This window comes from Felis catus, chromosome A2 (genome assembly GCF_018350175.1).
Source record: "Felis catus isolate Fca126 chromosome A2, F.catus_Fca126_mat1.0, whole genome shotgun sequence".
Taxonomy (NCBI): Eukaryota; Metazoa; Chordata; class Mammalia; order Carnivora; family Felidae; genus Felis; species Felis catus.
Window position 1 is genome coordinate 13583075 of NC_058369.1, and position 24626 is coordinate 13607700.

The 24626-nt window shown below is 57.3% G+C and overlaps 2 protein-coding genes across 6 annotated transcripts; both read right to left on the bottom strand.

Annotated features, from left to right (window-relative positions):
• Positions 1 to 25: 25 nt before the first annotated feature.
• Positions 26 to 6029, bottom strand: LOC109494881 (pectinesterase inhibitor 10-like). The gene is made up of 4 exons (XM_023247461.2): positions 5823 to 6029; positions 2487 to 2783; positions 266 to 426; positions 26 to 168 (listed from the first exon to the last, which is right to left on the bottom strand). The coding sequence occupies exons 1-3, from the start codon at positions 5911 to 5913 to the stop codon at positions 287 to 289; spliced, it is 528 nt and encodes a 175-aa protein (XP_023103229.2). The 5' UTR covers positions 5914 to 6029; the 3' UTR covers positions 26 to 168; positions 266 to 286.
• A 687-nt stretch (positions 6030 to 6716) lies between these two features.
• IQCN (IQ motif containing N) lies at positions 6717 to 23520 on the bottom strand. 5 transcript variants are annotated; one of them, XM_045048362.1, is made up of 4 exons: positions 21541 to 23506; positions 19397 to 19534; positions 13737 to 18278; positions 6717 to 7727 (listed from the first exon to the last, which is right to left on the bottom strand). In XM_045048362.1, the coding sequence occupies exons 2-4, from the start codon at positions 19478 to 19480 to the stop codon at positions 6801 to 6803; spliced, it is 5553 nt and encodes a 1850-aa protein (XP_044904297.1). In that variant the 5' UTR covers positions 19481 to 19534; positions 21541 to 23506; the 3' UTR covers positions 6717 to 6800. The 5 variants fall into 5 exon arrangements, with proteins under 5 accessions (XP_044904297.1, XP_011289052.4, XP_044904285.1 ...); XM_011290750.4 differs by having other exon boundaries at positions 14889 to 18278; positions 21541 to 23499; XM_045048350.1 differs by having other exon boundaries at positions 6717 to 18278; positions 19397 to 19529; positions 21541 to 23520.
• Positions 23521 to 24626: the final 1106 nt, after the last annotated feature.

A 24626-nucleotide genomic window follows, 5' to 3' on the forward strand; every position in this document is an offset into this window, starting at 1 on the left:
CACAGCAGTCCATGACTCGGGAGGCCACAGAGGAACACAAAGGCTTTATTCTGGCAAGCCTAGCCCCTCCCCAGGTGCTCTACCCCGTCCAAGCCCCCTTCTCCCTTGGCCCCACGGAGATCACTCTGGTGGGTGATGGGCAAAGGAGGACCTTTGGCTCGCTGTCTCCTGGGGGAGGAACACACACGAGAGAACGTTCAGGCACGAGCAGGGTCTGCAGCAGGGACTTGGGAGGGCAATCCCTCCAGCCCAGCCCCCACCTCACCGTGGACATCTCATTCAGCTTCTAGAACTCAGACACACCACGGTGGCCACGCCTCACAGCCATTAGCACAGACCCGATGAGCAAGACGGACACCAGCAGACACACAGCCACCACCACGCCTGGGTTCCTGTGCAACTCGGGGGCCCCAGTGTCCCCTGGAGCTGAGGGGAGGAGGCCTGAGTCAGCCCTGGACCCCACCCCTCCCAAGGCTGAAACACCCACCGGGTGTTTCTACATCCCTTCCAGGAAGCCGTGTTCACTTCCCTCTCCTGTTGCTGCTGCGACTTTCTTTTAAATTTATTTATTTATTTTGAGAGAGAGAGCGCGTGGGAGGGGCAGAGAGAGAGAGAGAGAAAGAGAACCCCAAGCAGGCTCTGCACTGTCAGCGCAGAGCCCGACTGGGGGCTTGAACTCTCAAACTGAGAGACCCATGACCGGAGCACACATCAAGAGTCGGACGCTCAACCGACTGAGCCACCCAGGCGCCCTGCTGCTGTAACTTTTTTTTTTTTTTAATATAGTTTTTTAACAATGTTTTTAATGCTCATTTATTTTTAAGAGAGAGAGAGACAGAGCGTGAGCAGGGGAGGGGCAGAGAAAGAGGGAGACACAGAATCTGAAACAGGCCGCGGGCTCTGAACTGTCAGCACAGAGCCAGACGTGGGGCTCGAACTCCCAAACCATGAGATCGTGACCTGAGCGGAAGTTGGACGCTCAACCAACTGAGCCACGCAGGCGCCCCTGTAACTTTTTTTAAAGCACGATTTTCTCCTTTCCCTTTTGAAAATCATTTGTCTATAAGGAACTCATTCAGTGCTCTGTGTTTTTTGCTGCCCTCGTTGGGGACTCTCAGGAGTTCTTGCCAAGTGAGAAAAAGCAAATCTAGGATTCTGTTCCCAAATGCAGCGACGTTCTGATGATGCCTGCAAAATTTGAGCCTTTGTGAGGCTGGTTTCCATCCTAGGACTTCAGACAGGTCATTACACTTTGTGTCACGCTGTTCTTTGGACATTTGAGACAACACACTGTTCTGAATGACGGGTTTTTTTTTTTCTAGACCCCCTAGAAATGCTTGGCTTCTACTGAACCCCCAGGGCCCTGTCTGGCCATGCTCTGCAACTACCCTACCCTCCCTGCTGCCACCAGTATCCCCACTCATCCACCCCACTCACTCGGTCGGTCCCAACCCTGTCACTGGCCCTCAGATGCGCCAGGCACAGTCCTACCTCAGGACCTTTTCATGGGCCGTGCCAGCTACCCGGGCTGCTCTCCGGCTAGATACCTGTGTGACTGCCTCCTTCACCTCCTTTAAACTGAGACATTTGCTAACTGTTCTTTAAAAATTTCAATCCTAGGGGCGCCTGGGTGGCTCAGTCGGTTGAGCGTCCGACTTCCGCTCAGGTGATAATCTCACAGGTCATGAGGTCAAGCCCCGCGTCGGGCTCTGTGCTGACAGCTCGGAGGCTGGAGCCTGCTTTGGATTCTGTGTCTCGCTCTCTCTCTCTCTCTTTCTCTCTGCCCCCCCCCGCCTCACACTCTGTCTCTCAAAAATAAATAAATGTTAAAAAAGAAAAAAAATTTTTTTTTTAAATTCAATCCTAGGGGTACCTGGATGGCTCAGTCGGTTAAGCATCTGACTCTTGATTTTGGCTCAGGTCATGATCTCATGGTTTGTGAGTTCAAGCCCCACATCGGGCTCTGGGCTGACAGCACAGAGCCTGCTAGGATTCTCTCTCTCTCTCCCTCTCTCTCTCTGCCCCTCTCCCTGCTCCTCCTCTCTTTCTCAAAATAAATACATTTTTAAAAACTAAAAATGTCAATCCTAGTACGGGACTCTTGATCTCCGGGTCGTGAGTTTGAGCCCCACACTGGGGGCAGAGATTACTTAACAGTTAAAAGTTTAAAACAAATTTCAATACACTTGTATTCATATTCTGACCCCTTATTGTGCTTATCTTGTTCTTTTATAAACAAATCAAGAATTTACTTATAACCTGTCTCCCAACAAAGTTGTGTCTCACAGGACCTGATACACACTAGGTGCTTAATAAATGTGCATAGAAGAAAGAAGGTCTGAGCGGCTTTAGGTGATACCCGGTAGAGTGGGGAGAAGCCCTTCTCCACACATTCTCAGGTCTGTGTCTCTCCCTGGTGGCTAATCCCAGAACTGCAGCCTGCTACCCCCAACCATTTCCCCAACCCCCAAACCTCCAGTACTCACCGGAGCCAGAGGACACAGAGGTCCCGTCAGTGCTGGCTGAGGGCATGGAAGAGGGCTCTGGTCTCGAGCTGGGAGAAGTGGAGCTCCAATGCAAGGTCAAGGTGGGGGAGCTCGGGGGGCTCGAGTGGGAGGTAGGGGTAAGCTCTGAACCCGGGGAGCCAGAACTGGGGTGGGTGGCCGTTTCTGGTTGTGGGGAGGAGATGGGCTCCAACCCCGGATTTGTGGAGCTGGTGGGGGTTGCCCCTGAATTTGAGGAGTCGGGCTTTGAAATAGGGATGCGGACCTGGACGTTGGAGTCTGTAAAAAGAGAAACACGCCCAAAATGGAGTCACTTGTGCTAAGCCCCGTATCAACAAACCAAGACTTAATACCTAATCTAATCGCAGTTTCCGCCCCGCCCAGGAGTGGGACCTTTACCCCGTCAATCTGGAATTAGCTGGTCAGCACTTGTGAGATAATCTGTCTCCTAGATGCCCCTCCTCTGCTTTCTCGCAAAGGAAGGTAAACTTGCCTGAAACAATCCACTCTTTGCTGGGAACTGCCTTTCTCTTCCCCCCCCTTCTGCCTATAAAAGCCTTCTATTTTGTACAGCTCCCCGGAGCTCCTTTCTATCTGCTAAGATGGGACGCTGCCCAATTCATGAATCATTAATAAAGCCGTTTAGGTCTTCGGATTTATTCCTGCCGAATTTTGCCTCTTAACAAGTCTGCCGCTACACTCGAGGTGCTGCCGTGGATAGTAGCGGCCGGTGGTTTCCACTGAGCTCGAGGAGCCGAAGCTGGGAAGCTCGGTTCTCCGTCCTGCTCGCCAAGAGCACGGAAAAAAAAAATAACACTGGAGGGAAAACTCACTGAGGGGGCAGGGAGGGGATGGTTAGGGACAAGGGGGTGTGGCCTCAGGCCCAGCCCCTCTCCGGAGGCCTCCCCGTTATCCCAGATGGTAAACACCTGCCTCTCGGGAGACCTGGAGGACTTGGCGAACCACGTGAGTGCTCCGTGGGAAGCGGGAGGCGCCCTTGTCTGAAGTTCTACAGCCAAAGTTACAGCCCGGGTGGGGCCCTCCCCGCCCCCACTCTTGCGTCGGGGCTCTGAAGGCCTCGGTATATAGGGAATGGCTGCAACCCAGCCAGCTGGGGAACTCTTTCTCTTTTTTCTTTTCTTTTCTTTTCTCTTCTTTTCTTTCTTTCCCTCCTTCCTTTCCTTTCTTTCTTCCTTCCTTCCTTTCTTTTCTGTTTCTTTCTTTCTTCCCTCTTTCCTTTTCTTCCTTTCTTTCCTTCCTTCCTTCCTTTTTTTTCTTTCTTTCTTTCTTTCTTTCTTTCTTTCTTTCTTTCTTTCTTTCTTTCTTTCTTTCTTTCTTTCTTTCTGTCTTAAGTCTATCCTCAATGTGGGGCTTGAAATCACCACCCTGAGACCAGGAGTCTCATGCTCCACCAACTGAGCCAGCCAGGCGACCCTGGGGAACCCTTCTAAACCTTCTGGGACTCAGTTTCTTCCTCTGTAAAGTGTAAGTCGAGCCTCTGAGCGCTCACACAGATTTGGCACATAGTGGGTGGTCAGGTGCACAGATCCACCTCCAAGCCCCCGGGGAGGATCAGCCCTAATCTTCTTCATCAGGTACCTGGAAGGTCCCCAAGGCTAAACTCAGAGTCTTAAATGAGAGGTTGGTTCTGAGGTCTCTGGCTCTGGGAACAATCCGTGGTTTGGGGCTCTGGAAATTACCTTGCTCTGTTCCAGCCACTCCCTGGCTCCTACCCCATCCCAGGCACTGAGCCCAGGAGCTAGAATGAGGGTGGGGGAATATTTTGTGGGCCACGTCCCACAAGGACTTCCTAGTTCCAGGCTGCTAGGCACCTTAGCTGCTTGTGAGCTCGTTTATCAACGGCTCCTTGCCCCACCCTACCTACTCTGCCCCGGGCGAATCTTTGTGCTTCCTCCCTCACCTCACCTCCGGCAGCAAAAATGCGGAAATAACCTCAGGCGCCAAGAGGGGGCTGGGTCAACACGCACACCCCTAATTCTCTGTCCAGGCTCCCAGGCTCTGTGGGATGCCAGAGAAGTCTAGCAGAGGCATGGTGCACTGGCCTGACTTCATTCCCATTTTACAGATGGGGGACTAAGGCTCAGAATGGTTGGGAACCTGGCCCAAGGTGACTGGGAAGGTGGGAAGAGGGCCCCTTAAGGACCACCAAGGAGTCAAGGATGAAGAGGCCAGCCTCCCCAAACTGCTTCCTGTCATCATTTTTTAGGTATTTCTGCTGAAATGAAGATGACTCAGGGCCACAGTGGACCCCAAGCCAAGCCAGAACTCTGGGGAGCTGAACTTTTTTTTTTTTTTAAGTAGGCTTCACATGCAGCAAAGAGCCCAAGGGGTGGGGGCGCGGGGGGAAGAGACGGGCTTGAACTCGTGACCCTTCAAGAGTCGGACCCTTAACTGACTAAGCCACCCAGGTGCCCCAAGGGAGCTGAACGTTTTAAAGTCAACCGAGGAAAACCAGTGCTTGAAAGAGGAGGTGGAGGACGACACAAGCTCTGCTGAGTGCCGGGGACAGAGTAGACAGGTGCTCCTGAGCTGCCGGAGAGCTGACCAGAAGGTGAAGTGAAATTGGATCCAGGCACTGTGCCGGGAGTTTGCTTTGCCCGGAGTGCCCTAGACCAGGAGGCTGGCAAGAGCCAAGGCATCTGGTTCTACTCTGGGCCTGGCACAGCTGGGAGACTCGCCTCGCCTGAGCCTCAGTTTCCTGAGCTCTGCAGGGGGGATACATGTGGTGCCTTCGGAGTGAAGCCCTTGCCCGCAGTGGGAATCCCGGGCGTGGTGGCCTCCGTTCTTGACGTTCTAGGGCTGAGGCCGGGGCATGGGTCAGAGAGAGCCATGACTCGGTGGGACAAGGAGGGCTGGGGGGGAGGGCTGCGGGTTCAACTCTTCTGCAGCCCGGGGACCGTCTTACAGGGCGGCAGAAGGAAATCAAGTCAGGCGCCAAGAACCTCTCCTGGGAGCCATCAATGCTTAGTGACCAGGAAGTGAGCCCTTACGTGCCCCCCACTATGGCCCTGGGGCCCTCACTCCTCTCCCCTTGGGGGCTACAAGAAACTGAGGTTTGAAACAGAACCTCAAACTGGGTATGGAGGCCCCCACCAGCCTCTTGCTGGTTCAGATCATCAGCAGAGTGGCAGCGTCCCACTTTGCTTCTGAGAGGGGCGGCCCTTCACGTGGTGGGGGAAGGCTGGGGGGGGGGGGTGGTCTGAAGGAGGGATTCAGAAGCCAAGTGTGTTCCTGAGCCATACGCCCCCCCCCCCTCCAGCTTCCCCAAAGCCAGGCCTCCTTGTCACCTGTTCTTACCTCTAGAGGCGACAGGGGCAAGGGAGGGATTCCCCAGCAGCAGCACCAGAGACAGCGGCAGAAGTGGCGAGGGCAGCTGGGAGCCCGCCATTCCAGGGCAGGGAGGGCGAAAGGCGGGCTCGGCACAGGTGTGTGGCACGCGCACGCGCACGCGCACGCGCCCCCTGCCTGCGGCGCGTGGGGCTGGGCACAGGTGGGGCAGAGGTGGGGCCTCCACCTGGACCCCCCCGCCTCTCCTACAAACCCCACCTGGACCATGACCCTGAAGCCGTCCAACTCTCCCTATCCCCTCAACTCTGCGGCCCCCTCCGTAGCGGCCCCAAATCCATGCTGTCCCCGCCCCGCCCCTCCTCTGTCCGGGCCGCCCCCCTCTGGGGCAGCCCCCTCACTCTCTCTCTCTGCCCGGTTCCTGCCCCAACAGCCTGGGTGGGTCTGTCTGGCTCGCTCTCTCACCAAGACTGGGGGTGAGAGAGAAAGGCAGGCTACACTTCCCCAATCGGGAAGTGGCTGGAAACTCCTAGCATTTCCTGAAGGGGGCACCCATGCATACGCCCGTAGGATTTTCTAGGGGCAGGGAACTCATGGTGGCCATTCTGGACCGGGTCCCCGGACACTGGCTTCTGGAATGTGCTGGGGACCGCTTCCATCTGGAACTGACTGGACTCCCCTCCATTAGCCACGGATAGACACGGTGACGTATGTGAGGCCACCCTGTCGGCCCTGACCTCTAGAAAAGATTTAGGGTCCCTCTCCCGGCTGCAGAACCCAGGTGCCGACTGCACGGTTGGAAGCTTTGGGGCCCCTCCCATCCAAGATGTTCCAGAGCCTCTCAATTCCTCCCCCCCCACCCCAGCCACACCCAAGACACCCCCACGAGCACAGGTGGACCAAGACTCAGGCTGTGGAGGGCTTTATTCACTAGACCCTAAGAGCCACATTGCCCCTCTCCTGGTGTCCCCCCACCAGTCGGTCAATGTCCTAGACACCCGGCCACTGCATGTACTGCGGATCGTCCCATGCTGCTGGTCCCAAGAGCGCATCCGTGGTGAGGGTGGCCCGAGTGTGATGGCCGCGCCAGGTGGCTTGAAGCGTCTTGGCTGCCACCTGCTTCTGCCTCAGCTGGCGGCGTGCGCTGAAGCCCCTCCACGCCGACTGGATGGTCGCGGCTGCCTCACTCTGGCGACGGGACTGCCGGGGGCTCCCGGGGATTGTCTGGGTGCCAGAGCCCCATGGGACGCCTGCCTGGACTCTGGCGCCCCGGCCCATGCCGTGCACCACCCGAGTAGGCAGGGTGTGGCCACACATGTGGCACGTGCGGGGGCTGGAACCCACGAGCATCACCACACTGGGCGGGCTCCCCGCCCTGGGACTCAGGGACTGGCAGAGGGGGCAGACGTGCGGCTGGCAGGACTGGAAGCAGCGGTGGTCAGAGGTCCACCCGGTCCTGCCGCCCATCTCGGCCCACACCCCCTGGAGCAACGCTGGCGGGGTTTGGCCCCGGCGGATACAGAAGCCCCGCCACACGGCCTGGATGACGGTGGCAGCTCTGGAGAGCCGGGCCAGGTCCCGCCGCACACGGTAGCCACGCCAGGCGGCCTGGATGATGACGGCCCACTGGTGCCACGCTTTGATGGCGCGGCGTGCCAGGTAGCCACGTGTGCGCGCCTGGATAATGACCACAGCGCGGATGATTATCTTCTCCACGACCTGCATCGATGCCATCAGCTTCCCCGGCTGCCTGGGATTCACCGCTGCCTCTCTGCCCACAGTGTCCCCCGGCACAGAAGCCCTGGCCGGCTCCCACGGGCCACCAGGGGTCACTGCGCCGTCCACGGGCCCGACGGCTCCACTGGGGACGGCAGAGTTCCGCGCTTGGCCACCAGCTCTGACGGCGTCCGCGGGGCCCTGGAGTACAGCGGGAGTCAGGAGTGCCCTAGGACTATCTGTAGGAGCCACAGCGCTCTGGAAATCCCGAGACCCCCATGTTGGCTCCTGGATTAAAAGGGGCCTCCGGGAACCGCCAGGTGAAGACTCATAGCCCAGAGACACCCTCCGAAACTCTGGGTGCAGCCCAGGGATGCCCATGTCATGTGTCGCCTCAGTACGCGTGATGGGTGTTATGGCTGGTGGCGTAGCCGGGAGGTGTTCGGGACTTTGCCGTGAGGACCTGTGGGCCTGCTCTCGCACGTCACGTGAGGGCACGATCCTGGCTACCTTATCATCTAGCATTTCCGACACAAGACTACCAGGCACGGACCTATAGGATTTTCTAGAGCCAAGAAATTTGCGGCTGGTCTGAGCCGGATCCCCAGACGCTGGCTTCTCGTGTGTTCTGGGGACAGCTTCTGTCTGGAACCCACCAGATGCCACCCCACTCACCCTGGGCGGATAAAGCGGCACATGTGAGGCCACCCTGGCGGCCCCTGACCTCTGGGAAGTCTTGGGGGTCCCCATCCCAGCTACCGACCCTGGGTGCAAACTGGATGTTATAGTGCTGCCATGGGCCAGCTTGGGTGACCCTGTGACTATGGTAGAAGCCCCCGCCTCGTGGGCGTGGCTCTGGGGCACGTGATCCACGAAGGGGTTCTGAGGCACAATGAGATCCACCGAGGGGCTCTGGGACCCATGAGCCGCTGTTGCCCGTTGATGAGCCAAAGGGGCCCCGGTAGCTCTGACAGACTCCATGTACACACTGGGGACCCTGCTAGTTGTCACAAAGTGGGAACTGGGGGCCCCCCAAGTGGTTGCTGACCCCTGCTGCAGAGCTGCAGTGACGCCACCTGCCCTCCAGTGCTTGGCAATACTCAGGGCCTGGGGAGGGACAGGGGCCATGCCACTGGTCAGCGACTTGGTTTCACTGGGAACCACCTCCTCCAACAATGGCTTTTGACCGTTGGGAAGGACCTGGAGGCTGTGGTTGATGTCAGTTGATGGGAGGCTATGGGGCATCCACGGGGTTTCCTCGAGGACTATGGACTCCCCACTGGATTCGGACGCCTGGGACAGAGCCTTCTCCAGGTCCTCTGGCTTCATCATGACCTGGTCATCTGTGGTCTCAAATGGCATCATCCCAAGAGCGTGGCTCAACTGTGAGGCTCTTTGTAGAACCGTGGGCCTTTGGTGCACCCTCCAGGTTGTGCCACTAGCTTCCCCAGCCCGGGGATGAAGTTGAGCCAGGCCAATGGCACGGGATGCTTGGAAGGGGGCTATAGACCCTTCCCCAGCCAGGGATCCGTAGTAAGGACGGGGAGTGATCCTGATCAGCATGGACCCCTGGGGAAGGCTCTGGGCCACATTTCCGACTGTGGAGGGCAGGCCAGCTGCGCTAGCCCTGGACCCCAGAACCAGGCCCCCATTCAGTCCCCCAGCCATAGATGCTGGAACCATAATAGAGGCCACAGACTCAGGGGAGACATTTGGGGCCACCTCACTCGCCACTGAACCTGGGACAAGGCTCGGAGCAGTGAAACTAACTGCGCATCTTACAGGGAGGCTTTGCCTCATCCCACCAGCCCCAGACGCTGCAATCAGACTGGGGGCCACAGAACCTGGACACAGGGTCCTGGTCATGCCACTGGCCACAGAACCCAGAGGAAAGCTCTGGGCCACAGCACTGGCCATGGGATCTGGAGGAAGACCCTGGCCCATGCCCCTGATCACGGATCCTGGGGGAAGGCTATGGCTGATACCATAGATCACAGACCCTGGGGGAAGGGTTTGAGCTACACCACTGACCACATAACCTGGTGGAAGGTGGGGAAGCACGTCACTGATCACGGGCCCCGGAGGCAGGCTTTGGCCCACACCTCTGATCACAGACCCAGGAGGAAGGCTGGGGGCCACACCACTGGCCACAGCACCTGGGGCCATAGCTGTGGCCATCCTATTGGCTACAGCACCTGGCACCAGGCCATTGTCTGTGCCCATCACAGGCTCCTGGCTGACAGTGTTTGCTTGTTGGTAACCTGGTGCCACAATTGTGGACACAGAAGAATGCTGGTGGTTCAAAGGTGTTGGGAGATCGACATTGACCGGAGAAATATTGGGGGCCACGCTGGCCTGGGAAAACTTGAATGGACTCCTACCCTGTCTGTTGGGCACTGAAGCCCGGGAGAAACCAGGACCCGCCTCTGAGGCTTGTTCACGAACCAAAGGGACACCTGCCACAGAGCCCGGGGATGCAGTGGGGGTCCCACTGGCCACCTGAAACTGGTCTGGGCCCACACCAGTTACCGCACTTCTCTGGCACACACTCCCTGCGATGCCTGGACACACAGGTCCCGGACACACACTTAGGAACATACCAGCAGCCAGGGTCCCCCGAGACATATTTGGGAACATGCCGGCAGCCATGGCACCTGGGGACATGCTGGTAGCCATGCCCCTGAACAGAGCCCCCGGAGATATACCGGCTCCCTGGTCTAGACAAGAGTCCTCTCCACTAGCCACAGGCACCTGGTAGAGGTTTGGGGCTGAAACAGCAACAGCAGAATGTGCAGTCCTACTTGGGCACCTCCCCCTGACACTGAATGGCTGATGACATTCAAGGGACACCTCACTGAACTCAGGGGCCTGGGGGTGTGAGGCCACCCCACTAACCATTACAGGATCTTGACATGGGTCCACCCCAGGGGTCACAGATGGCTGGCTCAGACCTTGACCCATGCTGCTGGTCCCAGATGGATATGATGCACTCGGGGGGACTTCAGTCACGACCGATGGATGACGCCGACTCGGGGCCACGGCATTCACCCTTGATGATGGTAGATTTGAACCCACTTTAGGGGGCCGACTTGACTGACCAACTGCACAGCTCGTACCACTCATTACAGATGGTTGGAATAGGCTGAGGGGCTCCCTAGTAGCCACAGGTGCCTGGGCTAGGCTGGGGGCCACCCCACTGGTCACAGATGGCTGGGCTAGGCTGGGGGCCACCCCACCAGTCATAGGTAGCGGTGTTAGGCTGGGGACCACCCTACTGGTCACAGATGCCTGCATTAGGTTGGGGGCCATCCCACTGGTCACAGATGGCTGGGCTAGGCTGGAGGTCACCACACTGGTCACAGGTGGCTGGGCTAGGTTGAGGGCCACTCCACTGGTCACAGATGGCTGGGCTAAGCTGGGGACCATCACACTAGTCATAGATGGCTGGGCTAGGTTGGGGGCCACCCTACCAGTCACAGATGGCTGGGCTAGGCTGGAGGTCACCACACTGGTCACAGATGGCTGGGCTAGGCTGGGGGCCATCACACTAGTCATAGATGGCTGGGCTAGGTTGGGGGCCACCCTACCAGTCACAGATGGCTGGGTTAGGCTGGAGGTCACCACACTGGTCACAGGTGGCTGGGCTAGGCTGGGGGCCACCCCACCAGTCATAGGTAGCAGTGTTAGGCTGGGGGCCATTCTACCGGTCACAGATGCCTGCATTAGGTTGGGGGCCATCCCACTGGTCACAGATGGCCAGGCAAGGCTGGGGGCCATCCCACCAGTCACAGGTAGCTGTGTTAGGCTGGGGACCACCCTACTGGTCACAGATGCCTGCATTAGGTTGGGGGCCATCCCTCTGGTCACAGATGGCTGGGCTAGGCTGGAGGTCACCACACTGGTCACAGGTGGCTGGGCTAGGTTGGGGGCCACTCCACTGGTCACAGATGGCTGGGCTAGGCTGGGGGCCATCACACTAGTCATAGATGGCTGGGCTAGGTTCGAAGCCACCCTACCAGTCACAGATGGCTGGGCTAGGCTGGGGGTCACCACACTGGTCACAGGTGGCTGGGCTAGGCTGGGGGCCACCCCACTGGTCATGGATGGCCGGGCTAGGCTGGGGGCTACCCCACTGGTCAAAGATGCCTGGGCTAGGTTGGGGGCCACCATACTAGTCACAGATGACCAGGATATGTTGGGGGCCACGGCACTAGTCATAGATGGCTGGGCTAGGTTGGGGGACACCCCACTGGTCACAGATGGCTGGGCTAGGCTGGGGGCCACCCCACTGATCACTGATGCCTGGGCTAGATTTGGGGCCACTCCACTGGTCACGGATGGCTGGGCTAGGCTGGGGGCCATCACACTAGTCATAGATGGCTGGGCTAGGTTCGAAGCCACCCTACCAGTCACAGATGGCTGGGCTAGGCTGGGGGTCACCACACTGGTCACAGGTGGCTGGGCTAGGCTGGGGGCCACCCCACTGGTCGTGGATGGCCGGGCTAGGCTGGGGGCTACCCCACTGGTCAAAGATGCCTGGGCTAGGTTGGGGGCCACCATACTAGTCACAGATGACCAGGATATGTTGGGGGCCACGGCACTAGTCATAGATGGCTGGGCTAGGTTGGGGGACACCCCACTGGTCACAGATGGCTGGGCTAGGCTGGGGGCCACCCCACTGATCACTGATGCCTGGGCTAGATTTGGGGCCACTCCACTGGTCACGGATGGCTGGGCTAGTCTGGGGACCACCCTACCAGTCATAGATGGCTGGGCTAGGTTGGGGGCCATGGCACCAGTCACAGATGGTTGGGTTAGATTGGGAGCCACCCCACTGGTCACAGGTGGCTGGGCTAGGCTGGGGGCCACCCCACCAGTCACGGATGGCTGGGCTAGACTGGGGGCCACCCCACCGGTCATGGATGCCTGGGCTAGGTTGGGGGCCACCACACTAGTCAAAGATGGCCAGGCTAGGTTGGGGGCCACCACACTAGTCACAGATGACTGGGCCAGGCTGGGGGCCACGACACTGATCACTGATGCCTGGGCTAAGTTGGGAGCTGTCCCACTAGTCACAGATAGCTGGGCTAGTATGGGGGCCACCCTACCAATCACAGATGGCTGGGCTAGTTCGGGGGCCACGGCACCAGTCACAGATGGTTGGGCTAGGTTGAGGGCCACCCCACTAGTAATAGATGGCTGGGCTAGGCTGGGGGCCACGTTACTGGTCACAGATGCCTGGGCTAAGTTGGAAGCTGTCCCACCAGTCACAGATGGCTGGGCTAGGCTGGGAGCCACCCCACTGGTCACAGATGCCTCGGATAGGCTGGGGGCCACCCCACCGGTCACAGACGGCTGAGCTAGGCTGGGGGCCACGCTACTGGTCACAGACGCCTGGGCTAAATTGGGAGCCACCCCACTGGTCCCAGATGGCTGGGCTAGGCTGGGGGCCACCTTACCAGTCACAGATGCCTGGTCTATGTTGGGGGCCACCCCACCTGTCACAGATGGCTGGGCTAGATTGGGAGTCACCCTACTGGCCACAGATGCCTGGTCCATGTTGGGGGCCACCCCACCTGTCACAGATGGCTGGGCTAGGCTGGGGGTGACCTTAGTAGTCATAGACGATTCAGATAGGCTGGGGGTGACCCTACTGACTTTAAATGGCTGTTGCGGGTTTGGAGCCATGTTATCTGCTACTGATGGCAGGGAGAGGCTTGAGGTTAATCTACTGGCCCCAGAGGGCTGCTGATACACGGTAGGGGCCACATTACCCAAAGACACACTTCTGGTCAGTCCTGTTCTATAGGATTTCCGGGACAAGCTCTTCTTCAGATCCATGGAGCTTTGGCCTGAAGACACATCCCTCTCATCCGGATCATCTGAGCCCCAGTGGACACTCAAGGTCACATGACCGGACACTGAGCTGTGGTGCAGAATGGGCATCGGCTCTGAACCCGCAGAGGGAGGGTGGTGGAGGTTTGGAGTCGTGTGTGGCCAGCTCACCTCCCTAGTTTCTTCCCTGTCTCCAGGCCCCTGAGGCCCCCCCTCGGCCTCTCCAGAGAGGAGGGCATCTACCCGGATGTCCCTATCCAAGCTGGCCTCCAAGGACTCCTCCTCCGCCAGGTCGATAGCAGTCAGACTGGTCACAGACATGGTGGAAAGGCTGAGTGAACTACAGCTGGGCAATGAGCTCTGGGAATTACTCACATTCGGGCCACAGTCTGTGGAGTCTGGGGACAGGCTTCCGGACAGGTCATTGTCCAGACCCTGTGGCAAACCGGCCACCAGTTCATTGAGTATACGGCCAGTCACTTGCTCCCGTGGGCAGTGCCCACGGGAAGTGGTACCCTCGGTCCGCTTCCTCTCCTGCCGAGGGATGGCTGTACCGGGCAGGGGGTGTGCCAACCTACTGCCTGGGGACGCTTGGAACACACTGGGATCTACCTGAGTCTTGAGTGCCCAGCGATGACCGGGAGCCGCGGAGCCAGGCAAGAGACCTAGGCTTATGTCACAGGCCTCGGGAGTCTGTGGTTGGGCTAGGGGTGCTTTGCTCACAGTGGCAGCCCTCCGTGGACCTGAGGTCGCCTTGCCGATTCTCTCCCTAGGGTCCGGGGAGGCCCGTTTGTGATTTGAGGACTGAGTTTTCTGCACGGCGTCCTCACGGACCACAGATGGCTGTCGTGGAACTTTGGTAGCCGATGACCGGTATACGCCGGGGGGCACCTTGTTGACCCCGGAGGGCCGACACCAACAAACGGATCCCCCATAGGCAGCGACACACCGGTGGGAGTGGGAGGCCTTCCCGCCACCCACAGTGCGGGGAGGCATAGCCGGGGCCACCCTGCCCTCCCTCGACGAGGCCCACGGATGTGGGGCCACCCTGCTGACATGTGGCTTATGGGAGCTCTGGGCTGTGCCACCGGCCACTGACGGCTGGCTGGTGCTTGGGCCCACACCGTTGACAATGAGCGGCTGCCACAGACGGGGGGGCAGCTGCAGGAGGGGTGGCCTGGGCAAATCGGGGCCCGTGTCGCTCTCCACGGGGTTGAGATCCGATGCCAATTCACCGGCCGCTGGGGGGAGGCACACAGTTTCCTCACTGACCTCAGGATTCAGATACAGGTTTGAGGAGGAGTCCCTGCTGGGCCCCCTCTCCCGTGATGGAGTGGGGTCCAGGGCAGCAATTAGGAGGTACTGATGAACAGTGGTGATCACTCTACTAGTTAGGGAGGCACCCATGGAGACCACCGACGAGCAGGGTGACCCCCCGAGCATGGCCCCATCCCCCATCTCTGCTAAGAACCCAGCAGGCCTGCCTGTGAAGAAGCCCTCCCAGGCCCCATCCTGGGGAACCCTGACCTTGCTGGGCTGTGGTCTCACGAGGCCTAGGGTGGGCCCCCACGCAGCTGATGGGCTCCCCACCTCCACTGGGGTCGGCATCATAGTCATCCTGCTTCCTGCTGTTTGCGAGGTGGCCTTGGGGAGGACGACTCCGGTCCTCAGGGCTGCCTGAGACAAAGACTGGCTCAGGACCGCGCCTAGCTCCCCCTGACACAGGGCCTGGCTCAGCGCTGCCCACTCCTCCTCCGTCAGCGCCTTGCTGAGCACGCCCGCCAGTTTGCCCTGCTTGGCCTTAGCGAGTTTTGCCCGGAGCTCGGTGGGGGTCAGGGTGCAGGACAGGGCAATGCCCAGCTCACCCCAGGATAGCACTTTCATCAGCGCTGTGCCCAGCATGCCCTGGGGCAGGGCCTTGGTCATCGTGGCACCCAGGACTTTCTTTGTCAGGGCCTGGTTCAGGGCTGCCCTCACTTGCCCCTGGGAGAGGGCTTTCGCCAGCAGGGCACGGAGGTCCTCCTGGGAGCCCAGCTCGGCGGCCAGCTCGGCACACAGGGAGGCGAGCTGGGAGGCTGCCAGCTCTTCCTGGCAGGGTGTGGCTGGGCCGGCCATCGACGGCTGGGCCCGGGTAGCTCCACTGTCACCCCAGGATTCAATGTTGCACGTGGGGTGTCTGGCAGATGCCGACAGGGGCATCAGCATGCTCTGGGTCTCGGAGGACCCCTGGCATGGGCCCTGGGTGGCTTTGCCCTGTGCGTGGCTGTGGGGCTGGATCCGGGTCAGTCTGTCCTCTGGCTTGGCTCGGGGCAGAGTGCCAAGGGCACCAACGTGATGACAAGGCTGGGAGGAGGCCCTGAACCCAGCCAAGAGCGGCTGCGACCGGGTCTTGCTGCTGAGCTCAGCAGGTTGGTGGGTTCCATAGAGGCACTTGGCTGCTTCTGTGACCAGCTGGGCCTGGGAGTGCACCTTGGTCAGCCCGGTAGGCAGATGTGCTTGAGATTGGACCTTTACTGCTCCTGTGGCCAGATGTGCCTGGGACTGTGCTTTGGTCAGACATGTGCCCAGATGTGCAAAGGATGGGGTCTTGGTCAGCTTGGCAGATGGACGTGCCTGGGACAGGGCCTTGGACGGACATGGGCCCAGATGTGCCTGGGGCAGAGTCGCGGTCAATTCAGCAAGCAGCTGTCCCTGGGACGAGGCTGTGGTTGAACATGTGGCCAGCCGTTCCTGGGGCAGAGCTTTGGCCAGACATGTTCCCGCGGCCTTGGCCGGACGTGTGGCCGGCTCGCCCCGGGGTAGGACCACAGCTGTTTCTACAGGCACATACGCCTGGGATTGAACCTTCATGACATCGGTCCTCAGGTGTGTCTGTAATGAGGACTTGTTCCTGTCCTCAGTCACTTTTGCCCATGGCGAAGCCCTGGGCGTTTCAACGGCCAGACTGGTGTTGGATACTGTTTCCGTTTTCACCTGTTTCTGGGAGAAGGTCTTGAGTTTTTCAGCTTCTAAAGGAGGCCTGGCTGGAGCCTTGGGAGTCCCAGCCCCCAGATGTGGTGGGGGAAAGTATTTGACCTTTCCCTCAGGCAAGGATGAGTGGGATGAGATCTTGACCATCCCTGTTGTCTGCTTTGCATCCACCACAGCCTTGGCCTTTGGTCCGTTCAGATACGTGGGGGATGAGGTGTTGGGAACTCCGGCTGCTGCTGCCGCTGGAGGTGAAGACTTCAAATTTCCAGCTGTTGGAGGTGGCAGGCACAGGGTCCTGATGATGGCAGCCACCGAGCGGAATTGGGCTGGGGTTTTGGTGACCATGGCCGCCAGACGGGTCTGGGGAGGTGTCTTGGCCACCGCCGGCACCGGGCATGTCTGGGGCGGAGTCTTGGTCATTGCGGCCACAGGGCGCGTCTGGGTTGGGGGCTTGATCATTGAGGCTAACAGGCATATCTGTGGTGAGATCTTGGCCATCATGGCTGCCGGTCGTGTCTGGGGTGAAGGGTTGGTTATCGAGGCTGTCGCTCGCATCTGGCTTGGGGTCTTGGATACCGGGGCTGCTGGGGATGGCTGGGGTGGGGTCTTGTTCACCATGGCTGCCAAGCAAGACTGTAATGGAGTCTTGGTCACTGTGGCTGGCTGGAATGTCTGGGGTGAAGTCTTAGCCACTGCAGCCACCGGGCATGTCTGGGGTGAGGCCTTGGCCACCGGGCCTACCTGGTACATCTGGGGTGGGGTCTTGGTTATTGTTGCCGTGGGCGTCGAGCATGGCTGGGGTGGGGTCTTGTTCATCATGGCTGCCAGGCAAGACTGGAGTGGGGTCTTGGTCATCGCGGCTGCTGGGTACATCGGGGTTGGGGTCTTGGTCATCCGGGCCGCTGGGTACATCTGGGGTGGGGCCTTGGCTACTGTTCCCGTGGGCACTACACACGGCTGGGGCGGGGTCTTGGTTATCACAGGTGCTGGGCCTGTCTGGGGTGGGGCTTTGAAGACCTCTGCTTCCATGTGGTCCTGGGTCTGGGTCTTGAGTGATCCGTGAACTGCCGGGGCAGACCTGACAGGTGGTGGTGGCCCGGAGGCTCCTGACTTGCTGGCTCTGGCAGTTCCTTGCTTGGTCTTCACTGTGTCCCCTTCTACATGGACAAGGCAGGAATTTCTGACGGTTCTTGTCAGCAGGCATGGGCGGCACTTTGCATCTAGGCTCACTGGACATGGAAGTCTGATGGCCACGGTCTGGTGTGGTAGGAAGGTGACGTTGGGGCCTCCAATGGTACAAGGGACCCGTATGCCCGGCTGTGGAGTACTCTGGGTCTGCAGGAGGACCAGCTGGTGGGTGCAGGCAGCCAGGCTGTCGGAGGAAGGGAACTGGGTCTCTTTGCTCACCATGATGGGCTGAGCCAGAGGGGACTTGCTCTCTCCTGGATGCTGGAACCGCACCTGCTGGGGGGGGTGGTAAGGGATGTCCCCCTCCTCCACGCTCACTTTTTTCTCCACCGACTTGCCAGACCGGAGGAGACGCTTGGTGTTGAAGTGTCGCCAGGCCTCCTGGATGGCCTTGGCTGCCGTCATCTGGGAGATCAGCTTTTGCCGGAGCCGGTAGCCTCTCCAGTTGGCTTGGATGAGGGTGGCTGCACGGGACAGCATCATGTCCATCTCATCTACCAGGATGTTCTTGAAGGCCTGGCTCTCAACCACAGCCCGGAGGCGTGGGATGTGATGAGTCGCCTTCTTGTCCTTGTCCAGATCTTGCGGAAGGCTCTCCTTGGAACCAAGTGGCTCATGCTGAGGTTTTGGACGCAGTGTCCGTGCTTTGTCTTGGAGATTGGGGTCGGACTGGGGCTGGTACAAGCTCTGCCCATTGGGTGATAACTGGGGCTGCGTTGCTTGCTGCATTGTCTTTCTTCTTGAGCAGGTCAGCTCTGCCTGTGAAGGGTGGCAAGGAGGTAGGTGGTCAGGGAGTGGGGTCAGGCAGGCAAGAGGTCTCCTTGCTGCAGCAAGCACTCCAGGACCTACCTCTTCCTGTTCTTGGCGCCTCACGATCTTCCTCCTCTCCTTTGCAAGCCCTCTTTCTCCTGGCCACCTACCGCGGTGGCCTTTGGTACCTATGTCTCCCTCATCATCCTGTGGCCACTTCAATGCTGGCACAGTGCACCCGCTCGGTTAAATGTCCAACCACCTTCTTGCTTTTTGAACTTCCTTTATATCTGGAACATAGTGTGAATATAGCACTGATCACACTATTTTGGAAAATTTCTGGGGTGTGTGTGTGTGTGTGTGTGTTATTTTTTGCCTCTCCCCATTTACTATGAATTCCTAGAAGGCTAGAACCAAGTCTGAGTCATTTCTGAGTCCCCATCTCGGTCACAGGGCCTGGTTTCAGGCTGCGAGCAGGTGAGTGTTGGGTGGGTGGCTACATTAATAAATGAGTGGTTGAGTGGACTGGAAGTTGGGCAGATAGGTGGACGAATGACTAGATACGGAAGGGATAAATCTGGATAAATGAATGGCGAGTGGGTTGGAAAGATGGATAAAGGGTTGTGTGGAAGAATAAATCGGTAAATGAAATTGATGAATGAATTGATCAACAGATCAACAAATAAGGAAATGGACACATGGATGGATGGATGGATGGATGGATGGATGGGAGGGGAGAGAGAAGGAGGGAGGAATGGACGGATGGGTAGATGAATGAGTAGTGGATGGATGAAATCTGAGTAGATAAATGGGCGTATGAATGAAGAGAACTGAAGGAATTGAAGAGATCAATGAACGGGAGGTAGACTGATGGCTGGATGGATCAGAGAATAGATGGTGGGTGAGTCATAGATGATGGGTAGATCAATGACAGATGGAAGGATGAGTAGAAGGACGAGGGGGTGACTGCGGTTTTCAGAAGTACCTTGGTTCAGAGGGAGTTGGGATATTGCCAAGCAGCCCTGATGCGTAACCTGGAGCACAATACACTTGTCTGGCAGAAGCCCCCTCACATCCCTGCCATCTGGTGGGAGCAGCCAGATTTCTTTTCCCAGCCATCTACATACCTTGAAGGGCCATAGAGTTGGCGAAGGAGCAGGAGGAGAAGGTGCAATCTCAGAAGCCAACTTGTAAGAGGAAGCAGCCTTCATTCAGCCCTTCATCTCATGCAACGTGCAGCAACACTGCCCTGGGCTGGCTCTGACCTCAAGACCAACATGAGAAGAAATGTTAAAAAGCAGACAAACAAAATCCCCAAACCCTAGCATCTCAAAACAAAAATCAAAGACTTTTCATTCCACAAAGATGAATGTACAGAGAAGTTCATTCTAGTGTTATTCGGGGTTTTTTAATGTTTGTTTATCTTGAGAGACGGAGAGAGAAAGAGTGCGTGCGAGCAGGGGAGGGGCAGAGGGGGACAGAGAGAATCCCAAGCAGGCTCCATGCTCTCAGCACAGAGCGTGACCCAGGGCTCAATCTAATGACTGTGAGATCGTGACCTGAGCTGAAATCAAGAGTTGGACACTTAACTGACTGAGCCACCCAGGAGCCCCTAATGTTATTTTGTACATATAAGCAAAACAGTTAGAGAGAACCAAAAAGGTGATTCCTAGGGGGTCAGTTACAAGTGCATAAAGGAAGATGTTCAAGGATGTTCATCACTGTATTGTTGAAGAAGAGTAAAAACTGAAAACCACCCAAATGCTTATCAACAGGAGGCGGCTTAAATTACACAGAACAAGGGGGCCTGGGTGGCTCAGGTGATTAAGCGTCCGACTTCGGCTCAGGTCATGATCTCACGGTTCGTGGGTTCGAGCCCCGCCTTGGGCTCTGTGCTGACAGCTCGGAGCCTGGAGCCCGCTTCGGATTCTGTGTCTCCCTCTCTCTCTGCCCCTCTCCTGCTCGCTCGCTTTCTCTCAAAAATAAATAAACATTAAAAAAATTGTTTTAATTTACTCAGAACGTTCATACAGCGGTATGCAATCCAGCCATCAGAAAGGTGTCCAGATCCACAAAAAGGGCTCAAATTTAAAAGATGGACACAGCATGACCACTTGGGGAAACTGTCGGTATCTTGAAGGCGATTCATCAATTCCACCCTGACATTTACACTCAAGAGGTCCACGTGTTCATTACACTCACCCCAAACCAGAAACCGTCCAAAGGCCCATCAACAGAAGACTTAAATTCAACCATATCAGTAATTGATATAATAGACCAAACACTCTAAGACAGAGATGATCGAAATAGATTTGTTTTCAAAGACCCACGCGCTGCCTCCTTTCACAATGAATGTTGTAGCGTCACCTATGTAATGGCTTGAATGTCCTGCCCCAGCCCGGTGTTCACCCCAGCCCCAGGACAGGCTGGACCCATTTCAGGACAAGCATCAGTGTGAACTGAATCATAACGGCAAATGGGCCCGAGGCTGGTTCTCCTGGAGGTGGGTACAGTCATTGTCCCCATTTCACAGAGGAGAAACCTGAGGCCCGGAGAAGCCAATATACCACATTTCTTATTTCTTTGTTATTTCTGATTTGCCTCCCCACCAATTAACTATGAGCTGCCCATGGGTAGGGATGTCTGCCTATTTTTTTTGCTGTTGAACCCCCAGTGCCTAGAATAGTACATACAATAGGTGCTCAACAGATGTTTATGGATAGATGCATGGATGGATGGATGGACGGATGGATGGATGAATGGATGGATAGATAGATGGATGGATGAAGCCCAAGCTTCAGAACTTGGAGAGAGCAGCTTCAGGATCTGAAACGGCCTATCCCAGAGTCTGGGGTTTCATCAGCCATATGGGTCAGCCCTTTCAGTGAGCTCAATCAAAATGAGTGAACAGACAACAGAGTGAGAGGAGACAGGAAAAAGGAAAGGGGCCCCCAGACATGTAAGCTGAGCTGGCTTGGAAATTTTGAGTAAACCCCTCTGAGCCTCAGTTTCCCTGTCATGCAAGCTAAGACCACTTTCCCGGCCTCCCAAGAAACGTGATAGGCTCTCCAGGCTGGGACCCCAGGCAGACAAACCCACCATCAGGTTTTGGGGGGCGCCGAGCGCCCCTGGTCTGAGGGACTGAAAAGCTGACCCACTTCTTGGAGTGGCCTGGAGAGTCCAAGGGGACTCTGAGGATGCTGGAGGCCAGGGGAGAACAGCCCAGTCTCCGTGTTACCCCCCCCCCAAACCCTCCACCAGCCCCACTCACCTGCCCTTGAAGCTGAACCGACCAGCCCGAATGGCCAGCCTTGGGGCCCTGGTACCACAATGGCTTTGTGACTCACAGCCAAGTTCCAGCCAATCCCCACCAGCTCCTCCTGGGGAAAAGGGGTTCTAGAAGGCAGACCCAGTGTGGGGGCAGTACCTAGATCAGGGCTGAGGGTTTCCACATATTTCCTGCCTGTCCTGAACAGAAAATTAGAGCTCTGAGCACAGAGGGGAGCCCGAATTCTTCCCCTACACGTGTCTCAAGGCAGACTCAGTCTCACATACCTTGGGCATTTGTTGAGCACCTAAGTTTGTAGTGGGACCTCATCTGGGTCTGGGGACACAAACAACTCAAATAACTTGGGGGTGTGAAACTGCTAGGAAGGAATCAAAGAGGGGGTGGATGGGCTGAGTCCCAGAGGAGAAGGGGTTAGTCACAGGAGAGCTGGGGGAAGGGCATCCCAGGTGGAGAACACAGCTTGGGCAAAGGCCCTGAGGCGGAAGAAGTTAGGCATGGTTAGGGAACGTGGCGGCTGATGTGGTTGGAGGCAAGGGAGAAGAGGGCCAGAGGTGGACGACAACTGAATAGGGAGGAGTCAGAGAGGAGTACGGAGTTTGGGTTTTATCAAGAAGGTTCTGGGGAGCCATAAGAGGGGTCCAGAGCAAAGAAGACACTGCTGTTGTAAAAGGCCAGGGATTGTCTGTGTCTGGCTCTGAGGATAGGGGCTCCTTAGAGTGAAGCTAGGCCCAAGGTCCCTTGGGGTCCCCATACGGGCCTGGCAAAACCGGGTATTGACTCTGAGCCACAGTCCTGAAGGGGAAAGTGAGGCCACCGTCCCCATTCACCTCCTGGGGCTGGGCTGATGCCCGGTGTGAATCACACTGCTGGCCGGGGCTGGGGCTGACACACACCTTGGCCTCGGCTCAGCAGGGTCCTGCCAAAGCCACACAGCCCGGCCCAGCAGCCTCTGCCTCGCTTCCCTGGGGGTTGCTGGGGAACAGCTTCCAAGGCCAGCTGGGTAGCTGAGGGAAGAAGTGTTATCAGGCTCCCAGCTGTGCAAAGGCCCTGAGGCCAGAAAAGAAAGAAGTAGTTTGGGGGGGGGGGGGTGCCTGGAGAGACACTGACCTCTCCAGGGCCAGATGCACTCAAGGACTTTTTTTTCCAGAAAGGTTTCAAGTATGGGGTCAGATCTGTGGTTTCCAACAAAGCCCCCCTGTCACATGCTGGTGAAAACATAGGGCCTCCTCTTAGACCCAAGGCTCCTGGGAGCCACGCAAGAGTCTAGGGTTCTAGCCCCTGCTCTGCCATCTAGCAGGGACGGGATACAGTAAGATATACTTGGCCTTCGTCCCTGGTCCCTGGCACTCTTCTCCTGAAACTCTCGGAATCTCTGAGGGTGATAAGTGTCTTTTGTAAACTAAAAGATGAGTGATGGCTGGGGACTAACAGATAGCTTCAGGATGGGGGCTGGTCCCCAGAAAGACCAAGGCATTAGAGGGTTGGAACTTTCAGCCCCACCTGCCAGACCTCCTGGGAGGGAGGAGGGGCTGGAGATTGAACTAATCACCAAAGGTCAATGATCTAACCATCATGCCTATGGAAAAAGACCACTGGGGTTCAGAGAGCTTTTTAGTTGGTGACCACGCGGAGGTACCGGGAGGGCGGCACACACAGAGGGCGTGGAAACTCCACCCCCCTTCCCCTTGTATCTTGCCCTGTATATCTCCACCTGGCTCTTCCTGAGTTGTATCCTTTAAAATAGTCCAGTAATAGTAAATAAAGCACTTTCCTAGGCTCTTTGAGCTGTTCTGGCAAGTTATAAAAACTGGGGTGGGGGTCATGGAAACCCTTGGTTTCTAGCTGGTTGCTCAGATGTCCCAGGTGACAACTTGGGGCTTGCACCTGGCATCTTTTTTTTTTTTTTTATGGTTACTCATTTTTTTTTTAATTTTTTTTCAACGTTTATTTATTTTTGGGACAGAGACAGAGCATGAATAGGCGAGGGGCAGAGAGAGAGGGAGACACAGAATCGGAAACAGGCTCCAGGCTCTGAGCCATCAGCCCAGAGCCCGACGCGGGGCTCGAACTCACGGACCGCGAGATCGTGACCTGGCTGAAGTCAGACGCTTAACCGACTGCGCCACCCAGGCAGGCGCCCCCATGGTTACTCATTTTTGAGAGACAGGGCATGAGCAGGGGAGGGGCAAGGAGGAAGGGAGATACAGGATCCGAAGCAGGCTCCAGGCTCTGAGCTGTCAGCACAGAGCCCGATGCGGGGCTTGAACCCACCAACCGTGAGATTCAGACCCAAGTGGGAGCGACTAAGCCACCCAGGTGCCCCGTAACTGGCATCTTAAACGGGGATGGTCTTGTGGGACTAGGACCTTCACCTGTGGAGTCTGTGCTAACTCCAGGTAGTGTCAGAACCGAATTGCAGGGCACCTGGTGTCTAGAAAACCGAATTGGTTGGTGTGGGGAAAACCCCCCAACACATTTGACGTCAGGATTAGGAATAAAATAGTTCAGGGGGGTGTCGGGCACGTCTCTCAACCTCCTGGCCCTCCCCTTCTCTGTAGATTGGGGGCTGCACGGGAAACACTTGAGTATCGTTATTATTCTTCCCCCAAAGTGATATGGGAGATGTTACCTGGGCATGAACGTACCCATTTCACAGCACGGAAGGTAGAGGGGAGAAGGGGAGAGGACTTGGTTGAGGTCACGCAGTGGCAAATTGGCAAGTGAGGACTCCGTCTCCTGAAGAGTGAAGCTCTGCCCCTAAAACATGGCTCTTGGCCCCCTCTGTGTCAAGACACCCCCAACTCAGCTTCAGCCTCTTTCTCGCTCCCGGGCCCCCTCCTGAAACGTCTGCCTGAAGGTGGGTGGTGCTCCAGAGGAGGTCACATGGTTAAAAACCAACCCCCAAAGCAGCTCCTGAAGCCTTGAAAAGTGGGCGGCCGGGGTGATCAGAAGGAAGAGTCCCATCCTTCCAATGGCAGAGGGACTGTGGGCATGTGCTGTTCCTTCTTTGCACCTGTTTCCCCATTTATAAAACAGGGACAATTCATCTGCCTTCCTTAGCAGGGCTG